At 38.4% G+C, this 26756-nt stretch overlaps 4 protein-coding genes across 8 annotated transcripts; 2 read left to right on the top strand and 2 right to left on the bottom strand.

Moving 5' to 3' along the window:
- Positions 1 to 1382: 1382 nt before the first annotated feature.
- LOC135643202 (serine/threonine protein phosphatase 2A 55 kDa regulatory subunit B beta isoform-like) lies at positions 1383 to 15728 on the bottom strand. 2 transcript variants are annotated; one of them, XM_065159895.1, is made up of 15 exons: positions 15421 to 15728; positions 12145 to 12248; positions 11956 to 12051; positions 11745 to 11864; positions 10393 to 10596; positions 10012 to 10103; positions 6958 to 7076; positions 5531 to 5654; positions 5296 to 5419; positions 3173 to 3241; positions 2976 to 3067; positions 2807 to 2884; positions 2161 to 2228; positions 1907 to 2048; positions 1383 to 1829 (listed from the first exon to the last, which is right to left on the bottom strand). In XM_065159895.1, exons 1-14 carry the CDS (start codon positions 15545 to 15547, stop codon positions 1912 to 1914), a joined length of 1554 nt encoding a protein of 517 aa, XP_065015967.1. In that variant the 5' UTR covers positions 15548 to 15728; the 3' UTR covers positions 1383 to 1829; positions 1907 to 1911. The 2 variants fall into 2 exon arrangements, with proteins under 2 accessions (XP_065015967.1, XP_065015966.1); XM_065159894.1 differs by having other exon boundaries at positions 10390 to 10596.
- Positions 15729 to 18116: 2388 nt separating this feature from the next.
- On the top strand, positions 18117 to 19420 carry LOC135642716 (dof zinc finger protein DOF3.1-like). Its single transcript, XM_065159095.1, has one exon. It carries the CDS (start codon positions 18633 to 18635, stop codon positions 19221 to 19223), a length of 591 nt encoding a protein of 196 aa, XP_065015167.1. The 5' UTR covers positions 18117 to 18632; the 3' UTR covers positions 19224 to 19420.
- Positions 19421 to 21190: 1770 nt separating this feature from the next.
- On the bottom strand, positions 21191 to 26652 carry LOC135642530 (uncharacterized). Of its 4 annotated transcripts, none has more exons than XR_010497997.1 (3): positions 25120 to 26652; positions 23618 to 23786; positions 21191 to 23478 (listed from the first exon to the last, which is right to left on the bottom strand). XR_010497997.1 is itself a non-coding variant. In XM_065158752.1 (2 exons), exon 1 carries the CDS (start codon positions 26563 to 26565, stop codon positions 25120 to 25122), a length of 1446 nt encoding a protein of 481 aa, XP_065014824.1. In that variant the 5' UTR covers positions 26566 to 26652; the 3' UTR covers positions 21191 to 23786. The 4 variants fall into 4 exon arrangements, 2 of the variants coding, with proteins under 2 accessions (XP_065014824.1, XP_065014826.1); XR_010497998.1 differs by having other exon boundaries at positions 21191 to 22731; positions 22870 to 23786; XM_065158752.1 differs by having other exon boundaries at positions 21191 to 23786.
- On the top strand, positions 21815 to 22639 carry LOC135643758 (uncharacterized). Its single transcript, XM_065161096.1, has 4 exons — positions 21815 to 21974; positions 22094 to 22158; positions 22240 to 22559; positions 22603 to 22639. The coding sequence occupies exons 1-4, from the start codon at positions 21815 to 21817 to the stop codon at positions 22637 to 22639; spliced, it is 582 nt and encodes a 193-aa protein (XP_065017168.1).
- Positions 26653 to 26756: the final 104 nt, after the last annotated feature.

Consider the following 26756-nt stretch of genomic DNA (forward strand, 5'->3'; position numbering starts at 1 on the left):
AACCATTCGCAAGGAAGTAATATATTTAGGACGATTTCTCTCCAAAAAAAAAAAAATCCTTTTTCGCTTTCTTCCGAGAAGGTGCTCCTTATTTTTGTTTTTCATATATTCATTTGCAACAATTTCATAAACGTCTTTTTTCTTTTTCATCCATTACTTATATGGCATTGGCTCATCACCACATCCCCTTTTTCATCGATTCTCATCTATCACCTTGACCTTCATGCGCTCTTCTCTTCTCGTTACGTCTATCATGTCCATTCTTCCTTTGCTCTTCTCTTCTCGTTACGTCTATCATGTCCGTTCTTCCTCTACCTCGCAATGGCGAACAAGAGAAAGGTCTACCTCGCAATGGCGAACAAGAGAAAGGTGACAAGCACGATGGGCACGACCTCATGTCTATCATGTCCGTTCTTCCTCTACCTCGCAATGATGGATAAGAGAAAGGTGATAGGCATAATGGGCACGACCTCACGATGACGGACAAGAGACGCAAGCAATGAATATAGAAAGACACAAGACCTCATAATGGGAGCAAAAAAAAAAAACGACAAGTAAGAAAGACATCAGAAAAGTATAAAGCCTCGCAACGAGAACAAGGGAACAAGGGACAGAGGTGACGAAGGCCACAAGCAAGCGATACCGACAAGGCAAAGGTGATAGGTGAGAGGCACCGTACATTAGGCACTATATAAAAAAACATTAGGCCACAAACAAGCGTCATCGACAAAGCAAAGGCAACCAGCGGAAAAAAAAAAAAAAAAAAACATTAGGCCACAAGCAAGCGACATCGATAAAACAAAGGCAACAAGCAAAAAAGACATTTATGAAATTACAACAAATAAGGACACTATATAAAAAAAATGAAAACAGGAAATGCCTTCTAAAAATAATGAAAAAGAAGAAATTTTCAGGCAAATCGCACAGTACATTAGGCACTTTTTGACTCTAACCATTTGTTGGAACTAAAAGTGCTTTATGACCAAATGCCTCATGAGCATACACACTAGTATAATATTAGGGGTCGAGAAAGAATAAGCAATCCCATACCAACCATTGAATTCATATGCATAAGCACTCTTCTCTCATTTAAAAGTGATAAATAGACAAACAGTAATCTGAGAGTTCACATATGCAGCTTCCTTGATCAGATTAGCAATCAAATCAATATCAGATACAAATTGATCCAGTTCAAGGAACCTCATTTTCAGTATCGCTTTCAAATCGAATCACAAGGGGACCAAGAATCTGAAACTTGAATTCCAGAATCAATAAATGGTAGAAACATCAGATGACTACTATTATCCCAATGTTTTTCTCTCATGGATTTACCAAAAAACATTATATCTATGAATTCAGGGATAAAACAGAACAAGCGATCATACAAGAAGGCAACCAAGCCTGTTTATTTGACAGCTTAACAAATTAATTATCGATGGAGATTGACGTTAAGTCGTTTGAGCAATTTCTAAACTGCAAGGCTATCATGATCGAACGATCAAGAAGCTGACACATCTCGGTGTGTACATACATGTTAACAATAATCATGATAGGAGCTTTCACAAGCACTGACATGAAAACCCAACGTCACAAGCTCCCATGCCCTTTCATCCCCGCTCCTGAACAGCTCTTTGGAGACTGGAGTATGGAATGAGAGAGCGACAGTTTACTTGGGACCCCGAAATAGAACACTACTAGTCAATCTTTTTCCAAAGAATCAATCAAAAGCAGCCGCCCTGCAAATGGAAGATCTGAATTGCCTCATGAATTTGCATACCATCTTCTGGAGACGATGTGAACGCGTAAAAATCACCTACACATCCTCCTCACTGCACATTGCATATGTCAGCCATCAGAAGCAAACTATTTTTAAAAATCAGCAAATTGAGACCTTCCCTTCCAGTACCATCTTCATGCATAATACATGTACAAGCTGTTCATAGCAGCACAGGCAATCAGATTTTCAGTTGGGTGCCAAGCTAAATGGAGTAATTTGGTTGTGAAATCATATGTGTTTCCATTGGCATCGACTGCAGGGCTTTCTGATCCTGTGGCAATTAAACACAAGATGAGACAGCATAAAGAAGAAGAAAGGCACTTAAAAGACTTCCATTTATCAAATAAAATAGAGAGGAAAAACTCTAGTCCATAGGGACTAACCTCGTCTGACAACACGTGTCAAGGTGCTCAGAGATCTTGCAGGCCTTGAAGGGGTTTGCACTTGTTGCCTGTACAATTTTAACACAAAAAAGACAGCCATACTGAATGCCCCAATAATAATGCAAAAGGAAAATGATACCAGCCAGTCAAAGCTCTATTTCACTAATGCAAAAACATGGACAATGTTAGTTTCAAAACAAATTGAAGAAAAAGTACCAAAGTGTCATCTGCTACTCTTAGTTCTAGAGAGAGAGAGAGAGAGAGAGAGAGAAGATAAGGAGATGATTTAACTTTTTGAAATGCAGCAAAGTTCCATTTTGCATGAGTTACCAAACCTATTCATAGCAAGACAACATCAGCATGAAATGCTGGCACTTAATAACACACATAGATAATGCACTAACAGAAACAGGATTCCCCTATGCCAAATACTCTCTTTGATACATAATGTTATTGAACTTAAAGCCATAGAGTTTATTCATTGATTCTACAAATGCTTACTATACAGAGGTAATGCTAGAATGTGTTTTATCAATCTGATTATGACCTCAATCAATAGTTCTTTCACTGCAAATCTTCTAACTACATGTAAATGCACCCTAGACCGTTAAGAACCAAGCTTCTAAATTTACAGTAGCTAGCATACCTCATTGGATTTTTACTAGCCTCCAACGTAGTTGCTTCATTGCTTCCAGTCATACAGCCAAAAACACGAAAAAGATTGCTGAAATTGAATTAGCGGTATTATGTTAATAAATACAAGTCCGAGAAGTGTAACACCATAGGACTATCACTCGATGATTGTGAAAATATACCTGTAAGAACCAGTTGCCACACGCAACCCATCTCCACTTTGGCAGCAATCAAATTTGTCAAAGATCGAATCATTCTCATATAGATCACATAGCTGCAGAGCAAAAGTAGTATAATTATCAAACTCCATCCATGGTATTATATGCAATACTGTCCATCCAGGTTATAGGTATTATGGAAATTGAGAAAACACACTCGCCTTGGGCCTCAAATACTCATGGACTTGAAAAGTTGCAACTGGACCTGACTCCATATTTATGTCCCATAGCTGATAGTAAAGAACGAAACTATATGAGAGGCACAGAACAATTTGCAAAAAGAACAGGAAAACAAAATTGAAAATTGTGATATTTTATCAGACAAAATTTTGGAAGGATATTCCATCATCGCTAAACAGATGTAGGACAACATAATAAGATAATGCAAGCACATGATCAAGAAAAATCAGAGTAGCATTTGCAAAGAACATGATGATATAGAGCAATACCTTTTCTGCGGTCTCCTCACCTATGCCTGTAACGATTGACGGAGCAACACAACAGTGCCCGACCCAACTTGATCATTGAGAGAGTAGGGTTGGAATTTTGAAAATTTTGATAAAGAAATATCTCAACCTGATCTCCGGTTAGGTTGGACTGGGAACAACCTGACTTAAACCTGAACCTAGCCTAACCACCAATTTGGAAAATTATGGTGTATATTATTTATAATACAGATTATATTTCAGTATCATCTCTTTACCTAAAATTTCTTATCTTGTATATTTTAGGTTCCATGAAATGTTCCTAAATATCATATAGTTTCGCATGTTCTCACTTCTCAGCTTAAACTGATTTCTTGCGTTGTACTGATAAGCCCAAACCATATTCAACCTTTCACTTATAAGGTACAAAAATATTGACTATGTCTAAAGACTCTAAACGAGCTGCATTCTTAGATTCAAAAAACTTCACTTTATTCAAAAAACTTGACGAACCCAAACCATATTCAACCATTTCTTTTGTTTTTCTTTTTTTCCAAAATAAATATGACAATAAGTACTATGAAAAATTGGTGATGTAGGATACTTTTAAAGGGTCTTAATATTACACAACATATTTATACAAGTAAATGTACAATCTTACCCAGCTAGTTCATAGAGGCAATGTTAGTTTACAAAAGGCTTGATTAAGAAGACCATAAGCTTCTTTGTGGGATCACTTCAATATATTTATAATTTGAATACAGTTGACTAGTTTAGGGGGCATTTTGCAAAATATCATAAGTTGCCACTTGGCATCATCTCCCATATTTCTACTTTACTTTCCTATGCTGTTTAAGGAGAAGAAAAAGGATGTCAATTGAGTACAAATTTAAGAAGTTAAAATCTGATTTGATTTGAAGATTTCATCTCTACAAAAGAGTTTATCTAACTACAAAGACAAATGTGTCAAGACCTAATTCTTTTCTCTTCTGGTTATTTCTTCGAAGTGTCTATTGTCTTTGTAAAACAACCAATTAGAGAATAACATCAGACAATACAATAGAACTAAGGACAATGAACAAGCCAGAATCCAAAATATGTACATCAAACTCTCTTCTCCATCACTTTTAACTGGAAGAAAACCCAAGTACTTTTCCTATATCAATCAAGGGAAAAAAACTGTCAACGCCCTTTGGTATGCACAACACACTTAAACATGAGTATAAATACATATATCTGAGTGTACTAGTTAAATATCCCATGCCATACATGGTAAACTAAGTATGAGAGAAGTACAGTATTAGCAACTAGAATAAATTGAAGTTATCAGGAAAATAATAACACAGCAAATTGTTCTTGAATAAGACTAAGATCATGGGAACACTTCTCTCATCATCATTGACATAGTTTAGCCAAATTAAACAAGACAATGACAGAACCACAAAAAGAAAAAAAATGGTTCTCGAAGTGGCATAAGCAATATTGTAATATTTGAACTCCACACAACATGCAATTATCTGGATTGGTGAATTATTCTATATGTTGCTCATTCAACAAAACAAACCTTTCAAAACCATGAACTATGGCAAGAAGAATAGCTCACATGAGGGAACATTTTTGTGAACATAATGGAGCAGTCATGAAAAAACAAATGTGATATGGAAGTCACAAGAAAAAATTCTAAGAAACAGTCCATGTGACTATAGATTAATCATTTGTCAGAGGAAGTGGAAAAAAAAACTGCATATTTAAGGTTTATACAAGTTGTTCTTGTTTTAGGTTATTCTATGATTTTACATGAACAAAGGGAGAAAACAAACAAAAAGCAAAGACGAGGTACAAGAACAAAAAGGAGGAACCTTAAGAGTCATATAATCACGACTAAGGATGTGCCTTTCATCCTTTGCAAATTTAATATCTGAAATCGAAGCAATGATTTCCGTGAAAAATGATCTTGAACCAGGTGTGTCACGTTCCTCAAACCTGTCGGTAAAGTCTCTCACTAGCCATATCAAATGATATCAAGACAATGAGGTTTATTTTAATATTCATTTTAAATAGATGGAACTCAATATGCAAGAAGGAATCACTTACATCTTAGAATGGTTATCGCATAATGCCGACTGCCGCAAATCAATAAGCCGGATTGATCCTTTTGAGCTACTATATGCCAGCATGTTACAATGGGTTGGATGGAATTCTGCAGATGTAATCACCTCTGAAATGTAACAAAATTTACGGTTCAGAAATAATTATCACAACTCAAACACTAGAAGCTATGGTAATAATGCATCAAAAGACTGCAACTCCAAACCAAAAGCAGATAGACATGAAAGGCAACAGAATGAATTAGCAGAGACAAAAAACAGTTAACACAATGCGGGAGGTACATTAAACATGCCATGAGCTGACATACTCATCACCCATCATAATGACATATCCACCAATATTCCCAGGCGACAAATTCCCAGAATGGCATTCACAAGAATGCAGAAGCTGAAGCTAAGCAAAGGCCTTAGCTTATAACTACAGCAAGGAAAACCTTGATTCCTTGACTTATTGTGACATAACCATTAGATATGGTTCATTGTACTATTCACAAGAACCAAAAAGGACTGCAAATTAATGTCAAGCAGAGGAAAAGTTCTTTTGCACAGATCAAATTCTCAACATTAGCATATTTAATTTGATCCATAATGACCAATTATAACTTCATGCTGAATCTGGTTGCAAGTTCAGGTTAACCACTTAGAATTAGGATTTTCTTCTTTTCTGGCTGTTAAGGCCTTACACCAATTGACTATTAAGACCTTAGACGAAATAAATATTATTTGGGGCCAGAATTTATTATAACAAATAATCCAACTAGCGAAGCAGTTTCTTGTTTTAAGACAGCAGATTCAAAAGAGTATGTTGGATATAGTGAAGTCAATTGACAGTACACTAACCCAAGGATTCCAATCCCAACCATACCAGTGAGTACATACCAATATATACTGATCTGACCAAGCATCGGTATTAAAATATATAAACAAATCGATACTGGTTCAAGATTGTTCATTTTTACTATTTATATTATTTTATTAAATAATATCAGGTTTTACAAGTCAGTTTACATCCAGGCATATCAGTTCTGTACTTGTCTGGTGGTTTCCTTGGACAGCTACTGATCCAAATTTAAATTCTTAGAATAACAATTGTTCTTATGTCTCTTTCCATAAAAATGCAGCTCCCACAATGAACTATTCCTGAAGACACAAAAATTAGAAGAGACTGCACATGAAAACAAAGGTCCCACACACTTTGATTAAACATTTCATGGAAGGCAACCACAGTAGCATCTTAAGTAGGAAAACATATTTAAGATTCACAGCATGGCTAGAAATAACCTGAAAGTGCAAACCCTTAAATCATGAATGAAATATGATTTAAGAATCAAAAGATTGCTGATAATAAACCGAAGTGACTACTCAAGCCCTAAATACTTAACAATTTGTGCAATTTCAATCACGATGAAGTACCAGTTAGATCCTCCATATTTGCAGGCTTCACATCAACAATATTGAAGCTCTGATTGCTGATCTCTAAATTCCAAAGATTTATTCGTAGGTCGTCTGCTGATATAAACGTCTCACCATCACTGAGTGGAGAAAAGGAATCAGCAGTTTGTTTAATTGAAGCTGAAAACACACAAGTAGACAATCAACCATATCTAGCCACTAATAACAATTTTGCAGTATGTTATGTGCTGATATAATAATCATATGACACAGATCCATTGTCAAATTACAGAAGTACAGATGTAAGTATAGAGGAAACAAAGTCGCTGACATAAAGCAACTAAAATATTCCAAAGTTTCTGAGCAAAGGAAAGAGAAGTTGTGCCTAAAGCATACAAACAAATTCAACACCTACTATTTTCTCTTGATCTCATGTATGGTTGTCCATGAAAAAATAACCAGTCGGTAGAAATTTTAACTTACAGTAAAGGAGTGCAAAGTGTTATCGAGTAAAATAAAAAGAACTGTCAGTGCGAATGCAACACAGAAATTAGACATATACAAAGGTGCTTGTAACTAGGCCAGGTTACATGCCTAAGCATCCTCTGGTATGCCAGCACAAATGCAAAGATGATGTCAAGTAACGGTTGTCTCTATCAAGCATCAAGGAATACTATTTCATTCGGGCCGGTCTGTATCGACTAATATTTACCAATCAGAGCATGAACTGGAGCAAGGACTGTCCCTTTTGAATGGTCTGGTTTATATCTAATTGCTTAGGTTTTCTCATGGGTGTTTCTTACACATCACAGACCACGACTCAAGAGTTGCCCACATGCCCACCCGCTTCGCAAGCCCTGGCTGCCAAACCAATGCTCCTACTCTCCTGCAAACGAAGCACTCTTTTCTAAATTCTTTCTAAAGCTATATTTCATGATTTCGATTTTATAATTATAAAAAAAAAAAGAACATATCCAGTACACAAAGCTCCCACCAATGCAGAGTCTAGGAAGGGTCACTGTATGCAGCCTACATTTCATATCTTCAATTTTATAATTACAGAATCTAAAATCTTTAATTTCTAAAAATTATCTCCATAACTCAAGTTTAAAATTTAATCCCAACTAAATTTTCATCAATAAAATCAACATTGTTAGCAAAATGAATAAAATAAATCATGAAAGTTTGTCCTATATGGCTTGTGGTTTCATCCCTTACCAATGTGAAAAGGTAATTATTTAAGTGGATCATTAATGAAATTCTTTAGTGTTAAGGAAACTTGATTGACATACTCCTTATACTACTTACATTAGTAACTACTTTATTATACATATCTTTACACATTAATATTATAACTAGATATTTCATTCTTGTCATAAATCTATCATAATAAATCTCCTAGAACTTCATCATAAGTTTTTTGTAAATAAAAACTTCTCCCTATTTTTTCATTAATTGTATCAATAAAATTTATGATCACAAAAATACTTGTTTCACAAATTATTCTTCCTTCAACCATCATTTCCCGAAGTTTCAAAGTGTGACTCATTTATTCCTCTATAATTAAAGCATCTTTGAACAACCCTTTATTCCCATAAGTTGGTACAAAAAACTCTTCATTCATTCATCAAACTGACTATCAAAATTTTGTTACATAAATTAGTCAACCAAATTCTTAGTTGGCCTCTTCAGTTCTTCCAAACCTTAATAAAAATACCATCAACATCAAATCATATTCTCTTATCTATTTCATTCTTTTTAAAGTGTCTTGTATAAGATGTCTTTTATCCTTTGCTTTGTTCTAGATTTGTAAAAAAATCTATGAATTCTATGATTATTCTATGCTCCCACTATTGTCTATCTCTAAGGATAAGTTATCAGTAGAATATTCATCAAATAACTTAGAAAATAATATTCATATCATTAACAAACACATTTTGATCTCCTTCACTTACACATTCAATGTTACACAAAGCTATCTTCAGCAATCTAATGAATATTCATTTCCACATTCTTAGAATCTAACTTACTATGAAAACTACTGTGGGCTTGTGTTTTGCCAAACTTCCCATTTTTTTCTCTATTACAGATACAATATATCTTGTAAATTACTTCTCATTTTATGTTTTTTGAAATCCTTAATATATAAATTTTTGTAGTGATTGCCTTTTTGAACTTGCTCATGCCACCACTAACTCTTTGCTCACATAAACATTATTAATCAGCAACCCGTAATGTTCTTGACAAGGCGATCTCATAATTGAATCTTTACTTCTTAGATAATGTTTGACCACATTGTCCAAGAACTATAAGCATAATCCAAATGCCAAATTCAAACAATAGCTCTTGATAATTGACAATGCATTCCAACAGGCTACCACGCAATGGAAATTAAGAGAGACTTCCAACCAAGTTATCAAACTCAAACTTACATGCAGCAACTGCCACAACTCCATTACCTCAAAAGGCACGTGAAGTAGTCAAGTGATTCCTCATGTCATCAGATGCAATATCAGAACCAACTTGAACAACCATTTGCTCATACTAGGAATCTGAGTGTCTGTAATCTTCATTGTAAGCTTTGCTTGTAGATATTTACACATCCACCAACTAGAAAGAGGATGAGTCAGGTAAGAGCAGCATATTAACTAGTTCATGTTAGACAATTTAAATTTTCTAGTTTCATTGTTGAACTTTGTACAGAGTTCAGTCATTTCCACATCCCTGCTCGCTCTTCCTGTAAAACATCAAAAATTTCCTACAATAAAACAGTCATTTACAAGTGACTAACTCCATAGGTAGTGGGGTTAAGCATAATGTAGAATCCATAAAGGAGTAGGTTGAGTTGCTGAACTAGCAGGTGGCATTGCTAAGTCCATTAGTGGCACCAGAATCAGCTCATAAAAACTTATCCATGACAACAAAAGAAACAATGTAAGGACAATTACTCGGCTTATAAGATGAAAAAAATGCATCAAAAGAGCATTTGCACAATAAAAACTGAAACATGTATGAAATGAAGCAAGGCAGGAACTAGCACATTGGAAAACAAATATATACATATATATAACTCACCTGTTATTTGAAATGGAATTTATGTGGTAATCATGAGCATGAGCATATATCCTTCGACATCTGGCAATGGGATTGGTATCTTGGCTTGTCACCTGTGTATACAAGTAAAACATACACAAGGACCATTATTCATTTATTCAACAGCAAAACCTGCACTTCAAAACAATAACATGATAGAAAGTAGTGCAAATAAAAGAAGTCATCACTGCATTAAATGTCATGAAAAATGCAAACATGTACAACTGAGATGTCCCAGTTATTTATAGAAACACAGTCAATTGTTGAATGGATGTACTTCTTTTGAACGTCTTTTCTTTATCCATGCGTCTATGTTGTAAATCATGGTTTGTATGACAATAAGGATGGGTTAAGCACAACTACCATGGGCAGACGTAGTGATGGAAGCCTTCCAGGGGGAAACGACAACTCGTTGTTGAGGTGATTGTATGGCCTCTCAGAACATCCACCATTTGGAAGATATCCACCAGGACAATTCACGCTTGAACTAGCAATGTTGCCATTTTGTTCAGCTATTGAAGCATCCACATTCATCTCAGAAATTTTCTTGACTTTTCTTTCTTGCACCTGTATGGATCCAAAAGCAATAAATATTATCAGAGCACCTAAAAGAGAAACAGCATAACAGGGTATTATTCCAAAAGAACAAAAGGAAATTGAATAGACATAGCTTCAAACAACTGCAAACAAAAAGGTACAAAGACAACAATAACAAGGTGATATGACAAGCATTTAAAAGCAATGTGCTTCAAATTCAAATCTGCTTTCATCGTTGGTCGTAACCTCACAATTTCAAATTTTATTATCACAAGTATTAAATATTTCGTACAAAATTCTCTGAAATTCCATAGAAGTTCCAGAAAGTCACAATTTTTTTTACTGAAATCATGACAATTTATATTTCTTTTTATAACTTTGTGCATATGTATTTTTTGTAAAACAATCGAAGTGGTGCTTTTAATATCCTACAATTGTATGAACAGATTTGTTTCAGCATATTTACTTCTTTTTTAAAAAATATTTTTTTAGTAAAAATGACTAGAGAAATTCCGAACATTGTAAATACAATCAATGAAAGGAAGTGACCCATAGATATTATAACAGAAAGAAAGACACGTAAAAAGTATAACTCATAAAAAAAAAACATAGTCAAACCTGTTTAAGAACCAAAACTTTAGAAGCAAATTTTAAATTGAATCTTTGAATGACTACAGAAGCATCACCATTATGAGACAACATTGTACTCAAATAAACAATAGCCATGAAGCACAAATCAGAAAATCTCAATTTTTTTCTATATATTTAAAATTAAATACATACTAAGAGAACAAGAAATTCTGGAGAGACCACTTGCAGACTACAGTTTTCAATAGCCATAAACAGAAAAATATTCCAGAACAATCTAAAGCACTAAAAAGAGAATATTTATTTGAGTTGAGATTCATGATAATGAATTTACATATCATTAATATGGAACAGAAAAAACTGCAACTTAGTCAAAAACCAAGTATACATGATTAGCTATATAAACATATAAAAATCCTCTGGAAGAGCAAGAAACAGATGAGTGAATTGTTCATATACAATCAGAAAACTAACAAACATATCCAGTGGTTGACTATAAAGAAAAACATAACTTTTCAAAAGAAATGTTGCTATTTTCAGTGGCATAGTAAGAAGGATGATAACATATGCATGTTGAGAATGGCACCTACCTTCCAATATTTAATTGTCTTGTCATTCGTAGAAAGAAGAAAAAGAGCATGATTGGCTGGTTGACACCATTTAATTTTGTTGATCTTCTCCTCTATTTCCAAGCTTTTGAGATAGTCAAACTGAATAAGAACATGAAAAATCCATATCAAAGGTCTATTTAACAAAATCAGAGGTTAATAATTTTAACAGTTTGAATTCAGAAATAAGTACCTCAGGTTCATGACTTTGAAACTCAGTTTTGTAGCGGAACTCAGGGTGTCTGCTAATTGGATAATCTTGCTTCTCCAGATCCTTCCGCAAACCATGCTGAACACAAAATTCACAGAAGAGATCAATAATAAATAATTAGCACAATGAAACAGAATAGGCAGCAGCTTGAAGACAAGCCATTTAACATACATTTGTAACATCTGTCCTCTCAAATAAAACAACACGTCCTCCTCGATCTCCAGTAGCAAGATGGTCTCCAGATTTATCAAATTCAATGGCTGAGATAATATCAACTGCAAAGAAAAGGACATCAAGTTAGAGATAAATGCACATAAACTGAAGCTTGGAATAAAGTAGAATCACATCGAGAAAAATGTTTAAAAAATCATGAATCATGTTATAGGCAAAAGGAGCCAGCCTGTCCAATATTTCAATTTGTAACAGAAAATAAAGGACAAAGGTAACTATGATTCAATTATGAATGCGAAGCTAATATCCCCCCACTTGTTCCCTGAATCTGGAAGGTCTTGACAAAAAGGAAAACAGACAAGCACTAATACAAATAAAGCATTCCTTCAACTAACAAAGAGAGAAAGCCAATAATAGTAAATTTCTGATTAATTCTTTGATTAATACTAATTCACTTGCATGTTAATTTACAACCTATCAAAAAAGCTTGAAAGATCCAATTATATAAACAGTAGGTAATAGCAAAACAAGTAACATTTAAAGTTGCATAATCTACAGATTAACACAAAACTCACAGGACATACTCCCGCCAACATAGAGACTGTGGAGGGTCAAAATTGAAGTCTTATGCTGCAATCAAATGGGACGTTTCCATGACACCCTAGTTGTAAAGAAGCAAAATTACCTAGGTGCCAAGGCTCATTGTCACGCATTAAGAGCAAAGGATACAAACTAATTACAAAGATAAAACGACTCTTAGCAGCAATTTCGTTTGAAATTAAGTGGTATACAAAACAAATATCTATTCTTACAACCAGCAGAAAATAAATTAATTGAGATCATTACATTGCTTTAACGCATTAGAGTAAAGCTTATTTAGAGCACAACTTACAACAGTTACAACGCCAATCTAATGAACGTGATTCCAACAAAGATGTTACAATCGAACCACTCACAAGGAGAGAGTTTTGGCTGTACAAGCATAAACATCAAGTAAAAGGACAAAAGGACAGATAAATGAAACTCTAAAAAAGGAACGGATATAAATCAATCATAGCATTACATGTGTGATACATGGTATTATGTAATTGTGATGTAAAGTCAAGAACCTCAAATTGTTTCATATTCTTAGTATTGCTAATTTGCCAACAATTCGCACATGGGCCTAGGGGTATGATTATACCTTGGTTCAACCTTCCGGTTCCTGGGTATGCTTTTGAGCGCTGATATATCCAGAGCATTTTGTACACATTTTGAAAATTTAAATATTATCTTTTACCAAAAAAACTGTAAGAAAACAAGAAAACCAAGAAACACTTCATAACTTTGTTGGAGGATGAACAGAATTAACTTGGTATACCCACTAAATTTTAATCATTATAAATATTTATTTATAACAAAAAATTATCAAAATCAAAGTTTTACAACAGGACTGTTGTAGGATTCTTTGAAAAAAGAAAGTTTTGTAAGGCCTTAATCAAATATGGCCATGGTGACCAGGTCAAAGAGCAAATAACAGAGAAACTCCACATTGTGCTGATCATGAAAATCTTTTCATTAGGGATTTTAATTTATTAATTAATTGGTTAAGTAAATCATTTCAAAGACCAGGACCAGTTCACATCTCCCAAGAGATATGGATTTTTAAGGTTGAGCAGCTTTACATTATGATTAGATATTTATATGTATTTTCGATGGAACACATAAGATGTTTACAAACTTTTTTCTTTCCGCTTCCTTCTTTTCTTTACTCATTATTATTATTGCTTCCTTTTAACTATGGGAATGCTCTTATGTTGCATAGTGGCATGTGCCAGTGACAGATACCAGCTTTCAGATAGCCACGAGAAGGCAATTGAAATATTAAGTTAATTCATTTTGTTAATAGTATTTAAAATATAACATCATGTACCAAACCCTCCCTGCAAAAGTATGGCTCCAGCTCATGAGTGACATTGCTGGATCAGCTGGTCATTAAATAATACTATGTAAACAACAATATCATTAACAAAAACTTACTAGTGACCTATTATACAAATATTAACAAGAAGAAGATACACTCATATTTTTAGAAATAAGCTCCATTTTACAATAAGCTTCACACCACGGTCCAAGTTAATAATCTCGACATGGAAAAATAGGTTATTCTAACCTTCCACAAGACATGTCAAGCCCTTGCAGTCTATCAACTTGCAGCCTAACAAAGATCGAGCAGTTAACTATGATATAAAATAGCAACACAACAATGAGTTCTTGAAATTTTGGTTCAGTCAACACTATCTCAAATAAGCAGTTCACAAGAAATTCATGCAGATTGTCCGTTTATTATGTTCATAAAAATGATGACTCAAATAAGATTGTATATTACCTGTGAATTAAGCTGCGACACATGTCCTAGAGTACGGTCAAAGATATAAGTTCCAAATTAGGAGTAAGCAGCCAGGTACCAACTTTCTATATGGTAAGGAACTAAGTCATTTCACTTGGAGAAGGTATACGAAATCAATGCTAATACTTAAGCAATGTCCAGCGGCCGAGAAGAGCTGAAAAACATAATTTCTTGTCTTGTCCAATCACTGATGTTAAACTCGAAGAAGTGATAAAAGGACATAGATATATCCACTGTGTGGGCAAAAGGTTGTGTAATATATCATGCTTAACATGAAATTGCAACTGAGAAACTTTTACTTTCACTGGTGGGCAAAAGTTTTCTTCAGTACAATATCCACTGTTTAATTATGCTTGAGTTCCAAGTGAGACAGATCAGGTTGCATTTCTGGAAACATAGCAACAGTAGCAATCCAAAAAGAACTAGTGGCAAGTTAACATAGATCAGCTAATACCTAAAACTCGCCCAAAGAGTGTACACGGAATGACTAATCCGTGAATGAAGCCACAGAAGTTGCAACACAAGTCTCCAATAAAAAAACACAGTGACAATCAAGAAGTTCATCTTCCTCTGTCGAACAATTACCAAGACTCTTAAAAGTTCATAAACAAGGACTAAAGTGGTAAAATAATCAACCCAAAAGAAGAATAATATTTTTACGCTCCAGAAAAATTAACAAGTCCCGATCTTTTCCTTGAGAATATGAGTAAACCTCAATTAGGTCACATTCCTTCCAGTAATTCCACAGACGAGGCACTTGCGATGTTCCAAAAGCAAATCCATCGGCAACCAAGACAAAAGAAGGAACATAACATCCAGTCGAAACCCTAAACTGTCCCGGCACCACCAAGAACAGATCAAGCAAAGAGGGAAGATAAAGATCGTACCTTCGTGGACCTCTTCCCCCGCCATCCGCTCCCCGAACACCTGCGAGAATTTCCACTCGAGCGATGGAGGCGGGGGGGCCGGCGAGCCCGCCGGCCTTCCGCCGTGCTCGGCGCCGCTCGCCTTCATTGTCCAACCAGAATTCCGACTCGATAGGGCGGCCCCTACTCCCGCGGCATCGGCAGCTCAATACGACGGAGAGAGGAAGAATCGACACATCTACTTTGCCTATCGCGCTCTCGCTCCTGTACTCCTCTCGCCCTAATGCAGCGAAGCATTCCTGCATTCACCCGTTTTCTTGGCACCTCCCTTTAACGATCAATAATTACCAGTCCGGAGAGAGGCATCCACTTATACGTAAGGGATTAAAGCCCAGCCCTCGTCATTAGTTGGGCCGGGCCTGTACTATTTGGGCATCTAATGTGGGCTGGCCTTGCACGTGTTAACCTTTTATTCTATTTTTCTTTTTTTATAAAATAATGAATATATATATATAATTGTATTTTTTTTCTAATTTTAAAATAATATATATATATATATACTTTTATTTAAAAAAGAGAGTATTCATGTCGCACTACTGATAATGAAATCTCTTATTTTTTATCATGTCTCCATGTTAGGATTATTGAAGTTGTTAAGATTATTGAAGTTGAATTACTTATTATAATGCTTAATGCTTAAGCACAAGTTTTTTTTTAAAGCCTAATACAAGATATGTTGTTAATCATTTTGAAAAGCTTAATATGCTTTGCAGGAATCCAAAGACTAATGCAGTGAATTTATGAAAGATCGACTCGAAAAAGAATTATGTTAGATCTAGCCTCCAAGCAATCTAAAATATAATAGAATTATGGATTTGACTATTCCTTAGAGATTGTCAAGTATTTTTAGAATTATAATATAATTGAAGTTACTTAGAGAACAGGATTCATAAGAAATTTAGGTATGGGAAAAAAAAAATAAAGAGTTGATGTTCTATAAATATTATATATATTTTAAGGTCTTAGTGAAAAATGAAGCATTAGCAAAGAATATTGTGGTTCCAATTTTTTTTAAAACAAAATCTAAGGATATTGAAAGAAAGATTGTGAGAGGATGTGAGTTTGAATTAACTCAAAAAAAGGAGAAATTTATTGTTTATTTTTATGTAGTCAGGATATATTTTTCTGGTGATTTTTTTTCTAAATTTTTATTTGACTGTTGATCTTCTGATCCTGATGAACTTAATGGATGTTTGACAAATTGATTTAATGCCACATTAGACATGTTAGGAATCATTTCTCCATGACTGATAAGAATCATCAAAAGATATTTGGAGCAATTCTTTTGTTGTTGTTGACAAGGAATCATACCTGAGCATCACAACACCAAGTCTGGAATTTACTGGGCAAGCTATATGAATCTCTCTATCTATCTGTCTCTTCTTGCAGAAGCAATTGCAGGAGGAAGCTGCTTGGTTTGTAACAGAGAAAGCCAAGTAACTTGTAGGCTTCAGGAGACAGGTAAAAGAAGGCCATGTCCCCAGCATGCATTCAGAGTTCCTCAGCCATCCCTTCCCCTGCTGGTGAATGGAACACAACCCAATGCACAGATGCATGCATGGTTGGCCAGCTCAAGGACAGGAACCCTAATCCGTAGGTACGCAGGTTCAGCTAGTCTTCTTCCCCCACCATTAAAAAGTGTGCCATCACCATGGCAGGCGTTGGTGGAATCTGCAGCAACTCCTCTCTCCATGGCCAAGCAAAAGTATCGGCTTCTGGACTTGGCTCTGCTCATTACCAGCATTTCAACTGTTAGGGAACCTACAATTGTTCTTCCAGCAACAGCTGCTGCACAAGCAAGGTGTGTGCCGAGTACTCGAGTCACTCGATCAGAGCACTTGTGGGAAATCATAGGCAACGACCATCACAGTTTACTGAATTCAACAATGAATTATGATCAAAGTGATGGGCATATTCTCAATTAATGATCCAAGGAATCATCTATTTGCAAGCTAATATAGTCATAATCTGATGAAGTTGTGGAGACTGAAATGATAATAACTCTGCTAATGGAAGAGAAGTGAAGTGAGTCCAAGGATGCAGGTTACTGCTCTGGTTTGGAGCTGCTGCAGGTCATCTGAGATATGGGGAATGGTCATGTCAAGCAGACTGAGGGGAATCACAAGCTACTCTGTTTCATTTGTCGCAATTGCTGTTGGTCAGAGGGTGGGAGGGAGGGTACAAAATCTCTCTCTCTCTCTCTCTCCTTGCAGAACTTACAGCGTCTGCACGTCTGCCCCCACTGCCATGCAGCTGATGCACTGCTTTGACTGTTCGGGCAGCAGCGTTTCCTTCTCCGTGAGAAGTATGGAAGAAGGGGAAGCACAAAACATTATTTGCTTGCACTAAATATATATACAGAGAGAGAGAGAATTATATGGCGGTAAAAAGATGATTTTAGCTGTATTAATATACATGTCTCAATCGAAGAGAGATTGTGTTAAGCAATAAGCTTCTGTAGCAGTGAACAGTGGATTAGCAGTCAGCAATGGAATTCTCTCGTGGTGTGTTCCAATGGGCCTGGGGGACCTGTGTAATATATTCCAATGGATCATATCAAAATGCACATTATATACATATACACATATATATATTTATATATATATATAGAGAGAGAGAGAGAGAGGAAGGAGGAAGAGGAAGAAGGGTTGGTTGGCTCTGTTTGCTCTCTTCGTCTCCGTTTCTGATCTCAGTACATTTCCTGTCTTGTTCTTCTGAAGCTGTCTTTTTTCTTGGGGAAGACATAAGGAATGATGGATTGAAGTAATGAAAGGCTTCTTCTTCTTCTTCTTCTTCTTCTTCTTCTTCTTCTTCTTCTTCTTCTTTATTGTGTGATGAAAAAGTTCGACATTTTTGCTTTGGGTTTGAATAGTCTCTATTCGTTCATTTCTGCTGAGGTCTTTGTTTCCTCTGCAGAAGGTGATCTCTCTCTCTCTCTCTCTCTCTCTCTCTCTCTCTCTCTCTCTCTGTTGTTTTCATGCTTAAACGTTCAGAATTCAAACAATTGATAAGATTCTGTCAGCTTGGCTTCTAAACATTCCTCAAACTCCCGCCTTTACACACTGCGACACCACAAACACTTCCAAACACAAGAAAAGGAGAAAGAATACAGCATCAAAATCTCCCCTTTTCTGAGAAGACACTCTCTGTAGCTTTTCTTCTTCCTCCGAACAATGCAGGATTCGTCGGCGGCGGCGTTTCAGGCGGCAAAGCCTCAGTTCCCAGAGCAAGAACAGAACCTGAGGTGTCCTCGCTGCGACTCCACCAACACCAAGTTCTGCTACTACAACAACTACAACCTCTCGCAGCCACGCCACTTCTGCAAGAGCTGCCGCCGCTACTGGACCAAAGGCGGCGCCCTCCGCAACATCCCCGTGGGCGGCGGCACCCGGAAGAACTCCAAGCGCTCCAACTCGTATTCGTCCTCTGCGGCTTCCAATTCCAAGCGTCCCAATCCGCCAAAGCCCCCCTCTTCCCTCCCTGACCTCCCCAAGCCCGATCCCGTCTCTCTTACCTACCCGCCGCTCGACCCCGACCGCCACCTGCTTGACATGACTGGAAGCTTTAGCTCGCTGTTGGCATCTGATGGGCACTTCGAGAGCTTCTTGGGGAGCTTCCATCCGGTGAACGGTGGCGCCACCGCATTGCAGAACTCGAGTAACAGCGGCAATGCGATTACGCCAATGCCGGCGATCGAGAACTTTGAGAGACTGGAAGGTGATTCGGGATGCTGGGATGCGGGGTGGACTGATCTTGCCATCTAAAATCCAGGATCGAACACGCAGCTAAAGAAGAAATCTTGGAGCAGAAATCCGACGAAGATCACATTTTTCTTCCATCTCTAAGCATTTACTTTACTGTAGTCTAATAGAACTGTTTCTAAGAGATGGTTTTATGGATATAGGCACAGATTGACACATGGTTTTGCCAATGTGATGATGATGAGATGGATTTTGATAGACTTCCAAGCCAGACTTATATTTTGATTTCTCTTTGTTTAATCGATCCAAACTTTTATGTCCTATTCGATGATATCTCTTGGTTGCTATTCTCAATATGTTTTCTTATTTGATTACTTCCTTTTCCTTCATCATTTCTATGATATGGATGTCTTAAAATCGAAATTTTAGTTCATGCATTGTCTTGTCTTTCTTATGTGAAGCTAATGACCACCAGCATTCCTCCTATCCTATGGAATGATTTTTGCCAGCTTGTTTCTGAAGGGTTGATCCAATTTTGCTTCAAGAATTCATTCTTCTCTCATCTCTTTTCTACTATTTGTCAGCTTGCTTTGATCTAATTTTGCTTCATGAACTAGTCAATTTGTGATGAATAGTTGCATCAAAATGATGATCCTTGAATCCAAAACTAGAGGCATTTTAGGATTAGTCTGTAGGGACATGCTGGTGAATTAACTTAGTATCTAATTAATTTTGACATGCAAAAACATTAGCTGCTGCATTTTAAATCATACCAATCTGTCTCTTGGATTTTGAACACACAACAGCAGGAGATGCAATACCAGCAATGTGCTGCAAGTGATCAGCTTGCAGCAGCACAATGGAGATCTGCCTAAAACATGCTGCAGCTGTTTGTGCCCATGCTTTGTCTCCAAAATGAGCTTCATGAAATATCCTCAACAATTGGATGGTTCAATGTATCCTTCAAGCAACCTCTGTAACAAGTAGTGCAACTTGTTGCATTTTCCATGTGTATCAAGTTTGATCACTCAGAACTGTATTAGACCTGATTGTCATCTCCAATATCTTCATGCCATAGCCAAGTCTGTGGTTGGCAAGCCTACAACATCATCATGGAGCTGCATCCAGGACTGCATCATTTGGTCTGCTTGGACCATATCATGAGCAGGGGGTGTTCCTGAAGTGCTTGCTTTACTTTGAAGACTACTCACCCACAATGATGGCCTTACAGAATTAGATCCTCGAGTTCTACTTTGCATCATTGCAAAGGCATGCTGCTGCACTGGAATTATTGATGTCTCTTTTCTGCAGCTTAAGAACTCATGAGGAGAACTTCTCTGTCGTGTGCCCTTGAAGGAAATGATTCAGGCAAACTGTGTTGTTGTTGTGTTTTTTGCAATTACTTGAACTGGGGGTGGGTGAGTTCTACAGCTCCCCCATTGTTGGCATGTAGCATCAATCTGTGAGTGCATCGATTGAGATTGAAGCTAGTTAGATTAGGTGCAATTTTGCTGCCCTTAATTTGGACACTTGAGTGGAATTTTTCCCACACACCCACAAGGCTTTCTTCTACTTCTCCTGCCTCTTTAGGGTCTTGAGAAGCTTCCAACTCAACTCTACAGGAAAGGCATGCTTGTCTTTTATTCATTTAGCTGCATTAGCTTGAGTGTTCTGTGATCTGCTTGCAAGCCTGTCTCAATCTACATGTAAATTAAACAGATTTGTTGTCTTGTTGAACTCACTAAATCTTCTTTCTTGCTCTCATGTCTGTCTGAGCTTAGAATTTTAGAGACTGTGACTCCTATTTTAGAAATAATTTGTTTTTTGTTGATGTTTTAATTTTGTTATTTGCAAAGCAAGATTTGTTGGTCTCCAGTTTTAGTGATCAGAAGAGTTAGTTTATTAACCACAGAAGAAAACCGATAAATTGGTTTTCAGTTGTTGCTTGTGAATATTTTTATAAAAAAAAAGAAAAATATATTTTGCTTCCAGAAATTTCAGGAATGTTGGAAATATATCCACAAAACAAGTAAAAAAGAACACAATCATCTCATGCCTCACCTTCAAGTTTCTTTCAGATTAAAAGCTTATAAGTAAATAAAAGAGAATGCGAAGCTAATGATTCCAATTTGCTGCCACATTAACAAGTAGCAACATTGATTGAGTTTAGTCTATAGGAATTTGTATATATTTGGCTGATTCATTTGTTGGCATCTATTCTTAAACCATGTGGTTGCCCCGTTAACAGTTAATGACGTTTTAGTGCATGCTCAACAATATATGCCAAAAGTGTAATGAAGTTTTAACAAGGTTAAGGTTGCGAACCAAAAGTGAAGCGAGCTCTCCGCGCCACCTTCCGTTCTTCTCTCTGGATCACCTCCGCCCTCACGAGATCAAAAGGTGCAGAAGACGATGCCGAGCCTCGACAACGAGCGGCAGCGGAAGAAGGCCACCCTGCGGATTCGCCTTTTGCGTGTTCCCCCTTGCATTGCGTTCGTCCTCTTCTTTAGAGCAGGAAAGCTCGACAGAGTTCTGGTCGGCTGCTTTCTCCATTGTCGTCTCGGCTTCTTCTTCTTCTTCTTCTTCTTGGCGAAAGGTGTCGGCTTTGGCGGCGGATTGGTAGATAGGACGGCGGAAGATAGATTAGCGGAGTAATGGAGTCGATGGTGAGAAGCAGGGGCGTGAACCCCATCATCATCAAGCTTGGCGTCCCAATCGGTCTCACCTTCGCAGGTTTCATCGTCGCCCAGCTCTCGTCTCGCGCCCGACCGCGCGTTCCCTCTCCTGCTGCTTCCACCCATCGTTATTCTTCAGGTGTTCTTCATCTGCCCATTCCCCGATTCATTAAAGCTCCATCTTTACCGACGCCAAACATCAAAATTCGATCTTGACTGCGTTTGGTGCTGATTTCCATGTGTGTTTCCTGATCGCAGGTGCCCTGTCGCAAGCCACCGGGAGGTCAAGCGTTGGTCTCAAAGAACTTCGACTTCTAAAAGGCGTAAGAATCAAAGCCCTGCTCGTGATCGAGCCCTCTTTATATCAATCGGTTTCTGGCTAATCTTCTGTCTTTCATCTCAAGAAAGCGGCTTTGGCGACGATCGTCAACGGCACTTCGACCACCACCGCGCTGCGTTTGGCTCCGACCAAGACGAGCTCCGGCGACGACGAGTGCGATCACACGGTGAAAGATCTGGAAGCCTCCCGCCCCAAGAACCCGGCGATCGAAGAGGACAGTGCGACGGAGCAAGAGATAGCAAGCCTTCGGAGCTTGGTTTGCTCCCTCCAAGAGAACGAGAGGAGCCTGGAGCTCCAACTGCTGGAGTATTACGGAATGCAAGAGCAGGCGGCCGCCGTGAGAGATCTCGAGCGCCAACTGCAGATGAGCTCGACTGAAGCAAGGTTGTCCTCTTTAAGGATCGAGTCGTTGCAGTCCGACAACCAGAGGCTCGAAGCTCAGCTCGCGGATCTTCCGAGAGTGATGAACGAGCTCGAGTCTGCGAGAGCGACGATCAGGCTTCTGAAGAAGAAGTCGCGATCGGATGCAGAGCAGGCGGCGGAGAGAACAGCTTCCCTTCATCAAAGGATCAGCCAATTGCAGCGTCAGAACAACGAGGAGACGGAGGAAAAGCTGAAGAGGCTGGCGGAGCTGGAAGATGAAGCCGCACAACTCAAACTGGTCAACTCGAGTCTAACGGAGCAGAACTTTGACCTGACGAGAAAGCTGGAGTCAGCACAAGCTTCTGCATCATCTGCGCTTGAGGCTCAAGAGGTAGCGTCTTCTACATGCTTCCTTCTTCTTGCTTCTTACTTCCATCAAAGCACATATCAAAGCCAAGAGACATCGTCCGCTCCAGTTGCAGGCAGATGCATTGGAGAAAGCCAACTTCTTGAAGGTAGCAAATGAGAAACTGGTGAAGGACATCGAACAGCTCAAAACCGAAAAGGCCGCCGACGTCGAAGAACTGGTGTACCTTCGATGGGTCAATGCATGCCTTAGGTACGAGCTGAAGAACTACAAGCAGAAATCAGCGGCGAAGGATCTCAGCAAGAGCTCGAGTCCCGAGTCCGAGGAGAAACCAAAGCTGCACATGATGGAGTACGCAGACTCCGGTATCGATGAGAAAACCTCGAGTTTCGTAGACTTTGACTCGGAGCATTCTTTTTCTTCACAAACATCCACTGAAGAATCTGAAGACGCTGCGATCGAAGTCATCTCCTCAACCAGACATGGAAATTCCAAGAAAATGAAGTTTATCGGCAAGCTTAAGAAGCTGGTGTTGGGAAAACAAACCCATAGTAGCAGATCTTTCGCATAATTCTGAAGAAAGAGCATCGATCTCAACATGTTCGATCTCATTTGGACGCTATAACCTGGACCTCCAACATTACAAAGACTGGATGTCCAAGCTTTATAAGAAAAATATTAGATGTATAAAAGAGAAGCTGGAACAGCTTACGATGTGAGACAATGGTCTCTGGATTGAGAAGCTGTAGCTGCATTGAAGAGAACAAGAGGATTGTCTACATCCAATAGAAGATCAGCATCCTTAGCAACTGATCCCCTCTGTGCCAATAGGTCGAATTAGTGGCTTAATCATACACAACCAGCGGTTTGGCTGTCCTCACCTGCAAAGACAGGCAACTAGCATGGTAGAAAGTTGTAATTTGCTAGTATTTGAATCATAAATACAAGATGGATATGGTACAAGTTCTTGTAGCTGGCTATTTCTGCATTTTGGTTGTTCTTCATTGAGGTTCCTGCATAGCTTTTTTTTTCAATAAAAGAAATGGAGTTTCCTAATTCCGTGTTTACCTAATTATGCAAAAAAAATTATATACAATAATATTAATAAATTATAATAATAACAGAGCATCACACTAAAACATTAAACAGTTAAGAAATAACATATATAAAACAGCACACTCAAATGTTAACCATTAAGAATGTTGAGGTTGATGTACGGAGTTAACAAGAAATATGGCAAGAAATGTTCTCATTGATAAATAATCATTCGTAAACAATTAAGTGAGATAGAACCGTTAAGCCGATATCAACATATGTTAAGGAGAAGTTGTAGTTAGACAATGAAAGATGATATGAACCGTTAAGCCATTAAGAATGTTGAGGTGGATGTACGGAGTTAGCAAGAAATATAACCGTTAAGAGATTAAGTGAGATAGAACCGTTAAGTGATTAAGAATGTTGAGATGGATGTACGGAGTTAACAAGAAATATGGCAAGAAATGTTCTCATTGATAAACAATCATTCGTAAACAATTAAGTGAGATAGAACCGTTAAGCCGATATCAACATATGTTAAGGAGAAGTTGTAGTTAGACAATGAAAGATGATATGAACCGTTAAGCCATTAAGAATGATGAGGTGGATGTACGGAGTTAGCAAGAAATATAACAAGAAATGTTCTCATTCATAAACAATCATTCGTAAACAATTAAGTGAGATAGAACCGTTAAGCCATTAAGAATGTTGAGGTGGATGTTCGGAGTTAACAAGAAATATGGCAAGAAATGTTCTCATTGATAAACAATCATTCGTAAACAATTAAGTGAGATAGAACCGTTAAGCCAATATCAACATATGTTAAGGAGAAGTTGTAGTTAGACAATGAAAGATGATATGAAAAGAGGTAGAAGAAGTTCTAGAAAGATTTTATTAGAAACTATAAGTAAAGATTTAAATACTCTAAATTTGACTAAAATTACAAGATTTTGTATGTCTCAATAGTGACAAAAGATTAACCAACACCAATTAGTTGAGAAATTATGGCTCGTTGTTGTTGTTTACCGATACACTAAAATATTCTGGTATCAAATTTCCTTCAGGAAACATGAAAGAGTTCATAACTTGTCAATCTGAACTATCAATATCTAAAGAGAGTTCTCCAGTTTGTAAGAGAAGAATTAAACACATAAGAAAGAGAAGAACATGTAAATTTACCTAAACGCTCAACTTTGATAGTATGGATTTGGTCACGAAAGTTCCTGTCCTCATAGCAGCTCTCTCCAACGAAACCTTGTGCAGGCTGGAAGCTCTAGCGCATTTGGAGACGAAACACAACATGAAATTCCCAAACTTCAGAGATTTAGAGAACTTGTGTGCGTTCTCATCGATCACGGACACAAGATGGTCTGCAGTGTCGGGTGTCAAACAAACATTGTGATTGAGGACATGGTTGAATAGCATGAACAGCGATTCTGTCCACACCAGCTCATCAGATAGCAACTCCTCATGGCATGGCAAGCACACAGGCCTCCTGTCCCCCGCATTCCCGCAAAGCAATCTCTGGCAGAAGGCCGAAACATGCACCGGGTGCAAGCACTCTCTGATGACCCTCGCCAGCGCATCACAGAGAACCACATTGAGCCCTTCCTTGCGAAGTGACAAGGGTAGGAGTAGAGCTTCGACGGCCGCCACAGGATGGAGCTGGCAGAACCGTGTCGTGGCGGATAGCAGCACCCTCGACGCCGGCTTTTGGAGCGTCAGCAGCTTGGGGAGGACGAGCGAGCAGAGAACGTGGGCATGCCATCCCACGAAACTCAAGCCATGCTCTCCCGACAAGTTGGAAAGGAGAACCGAAGCCATCTCATCGTCGACCTCCCAAGGTTGGATCAAGCCAAGAACCATAAGCTGGCTGCCAGTTCCAGAGTCCAAGCAGAGCTGTCGGATGTCTTTGGCCAAGCGAATGGCTTTAGGTGCTGCCTCTGATGCCAACAGCTCCGCTTTCAAAACCGAAGCACGCTCGATTATCTGTGGATCAAGAACAGGAGGAGGAGGAAGAGGAGAATATGTCGCAGGCTCATCATCTCGAAAAGCGACTAATTCCATTGATTGGGGTTCGGCAGCAAAATATCGATCGTTGCTTCTGGACAATGAGCCCGCAGGGAGAGGAAGCCAAGGAAGAAGCGGAGCAGCAGCAAAGACGGGATCGTTAAGCCATTGAGGCAACGCATAGAGATCGACATCGTTCTCATTCGTTCTACGGTGAAGATGATCAAGTGTATGTCCACAGGCAACGGGAGGAGCCGAAGAGGACACTGCATCGAGCAGGTGGTGGGCGGCCTTACGCGCCCAAAAAGCAGAGCTATCGGTGAAGGCGGAGGAGTCGAGGAAGTGGGCGGCAAGGGAGCGGAGGCAGGCGCGAGGGAAGCGGTGGTGGTGGACGGCAAGGAAGGAGAGGATGCGGGACTGAAGGGCGGGGGGAAGGGTTTGGAGGAGGATGGGCGGCGGGGAACGAGAAGAGGGGACGGCAGAGAGGAGTAGGGAGAGGAAGGCGGTGGTGGGATGGTGGTGGTTATCGAACCAGAGGGAGGCGTCGCCCTCCGGCGCGGCGGAGTTGAGGAAGATCTCGAAGAGGGGAAGCCACCGCTCCAATCTGTCGGCCATTCTCTCTCGTGCTCCCGCTCCCGCTCCCGCCTTCCCACTTGCAGCCCTCGTCAAGATTTACTGTAGGCCGACTCCTCCTTACAATTGGGCCGATGGCTAAGCCCATATAATAATGGGCAATGTATCATTCATTGTTAAAATAATTACACGTAAAATGTGCTAATCATCGAAATCTTAGCATAAATAATGGC

The sequence above is a fragment of the Musa acuminata genome, chromosome BXJ3-7, assembly GCF_036884655.1.
Source record: "Musa acuminata AAA Group cultivar baxijiao chromosome BXJ3-7, Cavendish_Baxijiao_AAA, whole genome shotgun sequence".
Lineage (NCBI taxonomy): Eukaryota > Viridiplantae > Streptophyta > Magnoliopsida > Zingiberales > Musaceae > Musa > Musa acuminata.

What these genes read in the sequence shown, in the direction of transcription:
- LOC135643202 (XM_065159894.1), bottom strand. Translation starts at nt 15,547, where the DNA reads ATGAAGGCGAGCGGCGCCGAGCACGGCGGAAGGCCGGCGGGCTCGCCG. An exon ending in TTCAAAGTCATGAACCTGAG is followed by an intron (nt 11,865 to 11,955) that starts GTACTTATTTCT and finishes GTTCTTATTCAG; the next exon opens with TTTGACTATCTCAAAAGCTT. An exon ending in TGCGATAACCATTCTAAGAT is followed by an intron (nt 5,420 to 5,530) that starts GTAAGTGATTCC and finishes CTTTACCGACAG; the next exon opens with GTTTGAGGAACGTGACACAC.
- LOC135642716 (XM_065159095.1), top strand. Translation starts at nt 18,633, where the DNA reads ATGCAGGATTCGTCGGCGGCGGCGTTTCAGGCGGCAAAGCCTCAGTTC.
- LOC135642530 (XM_065158752.1), bottom strand. Translation starts at nt 26,565, where the DNA reads ATGGCCGACAGATTGGAGCGGTGGCTTCCCCTCTTCGAGATCTTCCTC.
- LOC135643758 (XM_065161096.1), top strand. Translation starts at nt 21,815, where the DNA reads ATGGAGTCGATGGTGAGAAGCAGGGGCGTGAACCCCATCATCATCAAG. An exon ending in AACTTCGACTTCTAAAAGGC is followed by an intron (nt 22,159 to 22,239) that starts GTAAGAATCAAA and finishes TTTCATCTCAAG; the next exon opens with AAAGCGGCTTTGGCGACGAT. An exon ending in ATGAGCTCGACTGAAGCAAG is followed by an intron (nt 22,560 to 22,602) that starts GTTGTCCTCTTT and finishes TCCGACAACCAG; the next exon opens with AGGCTCGAAGCTCAGCTCGC.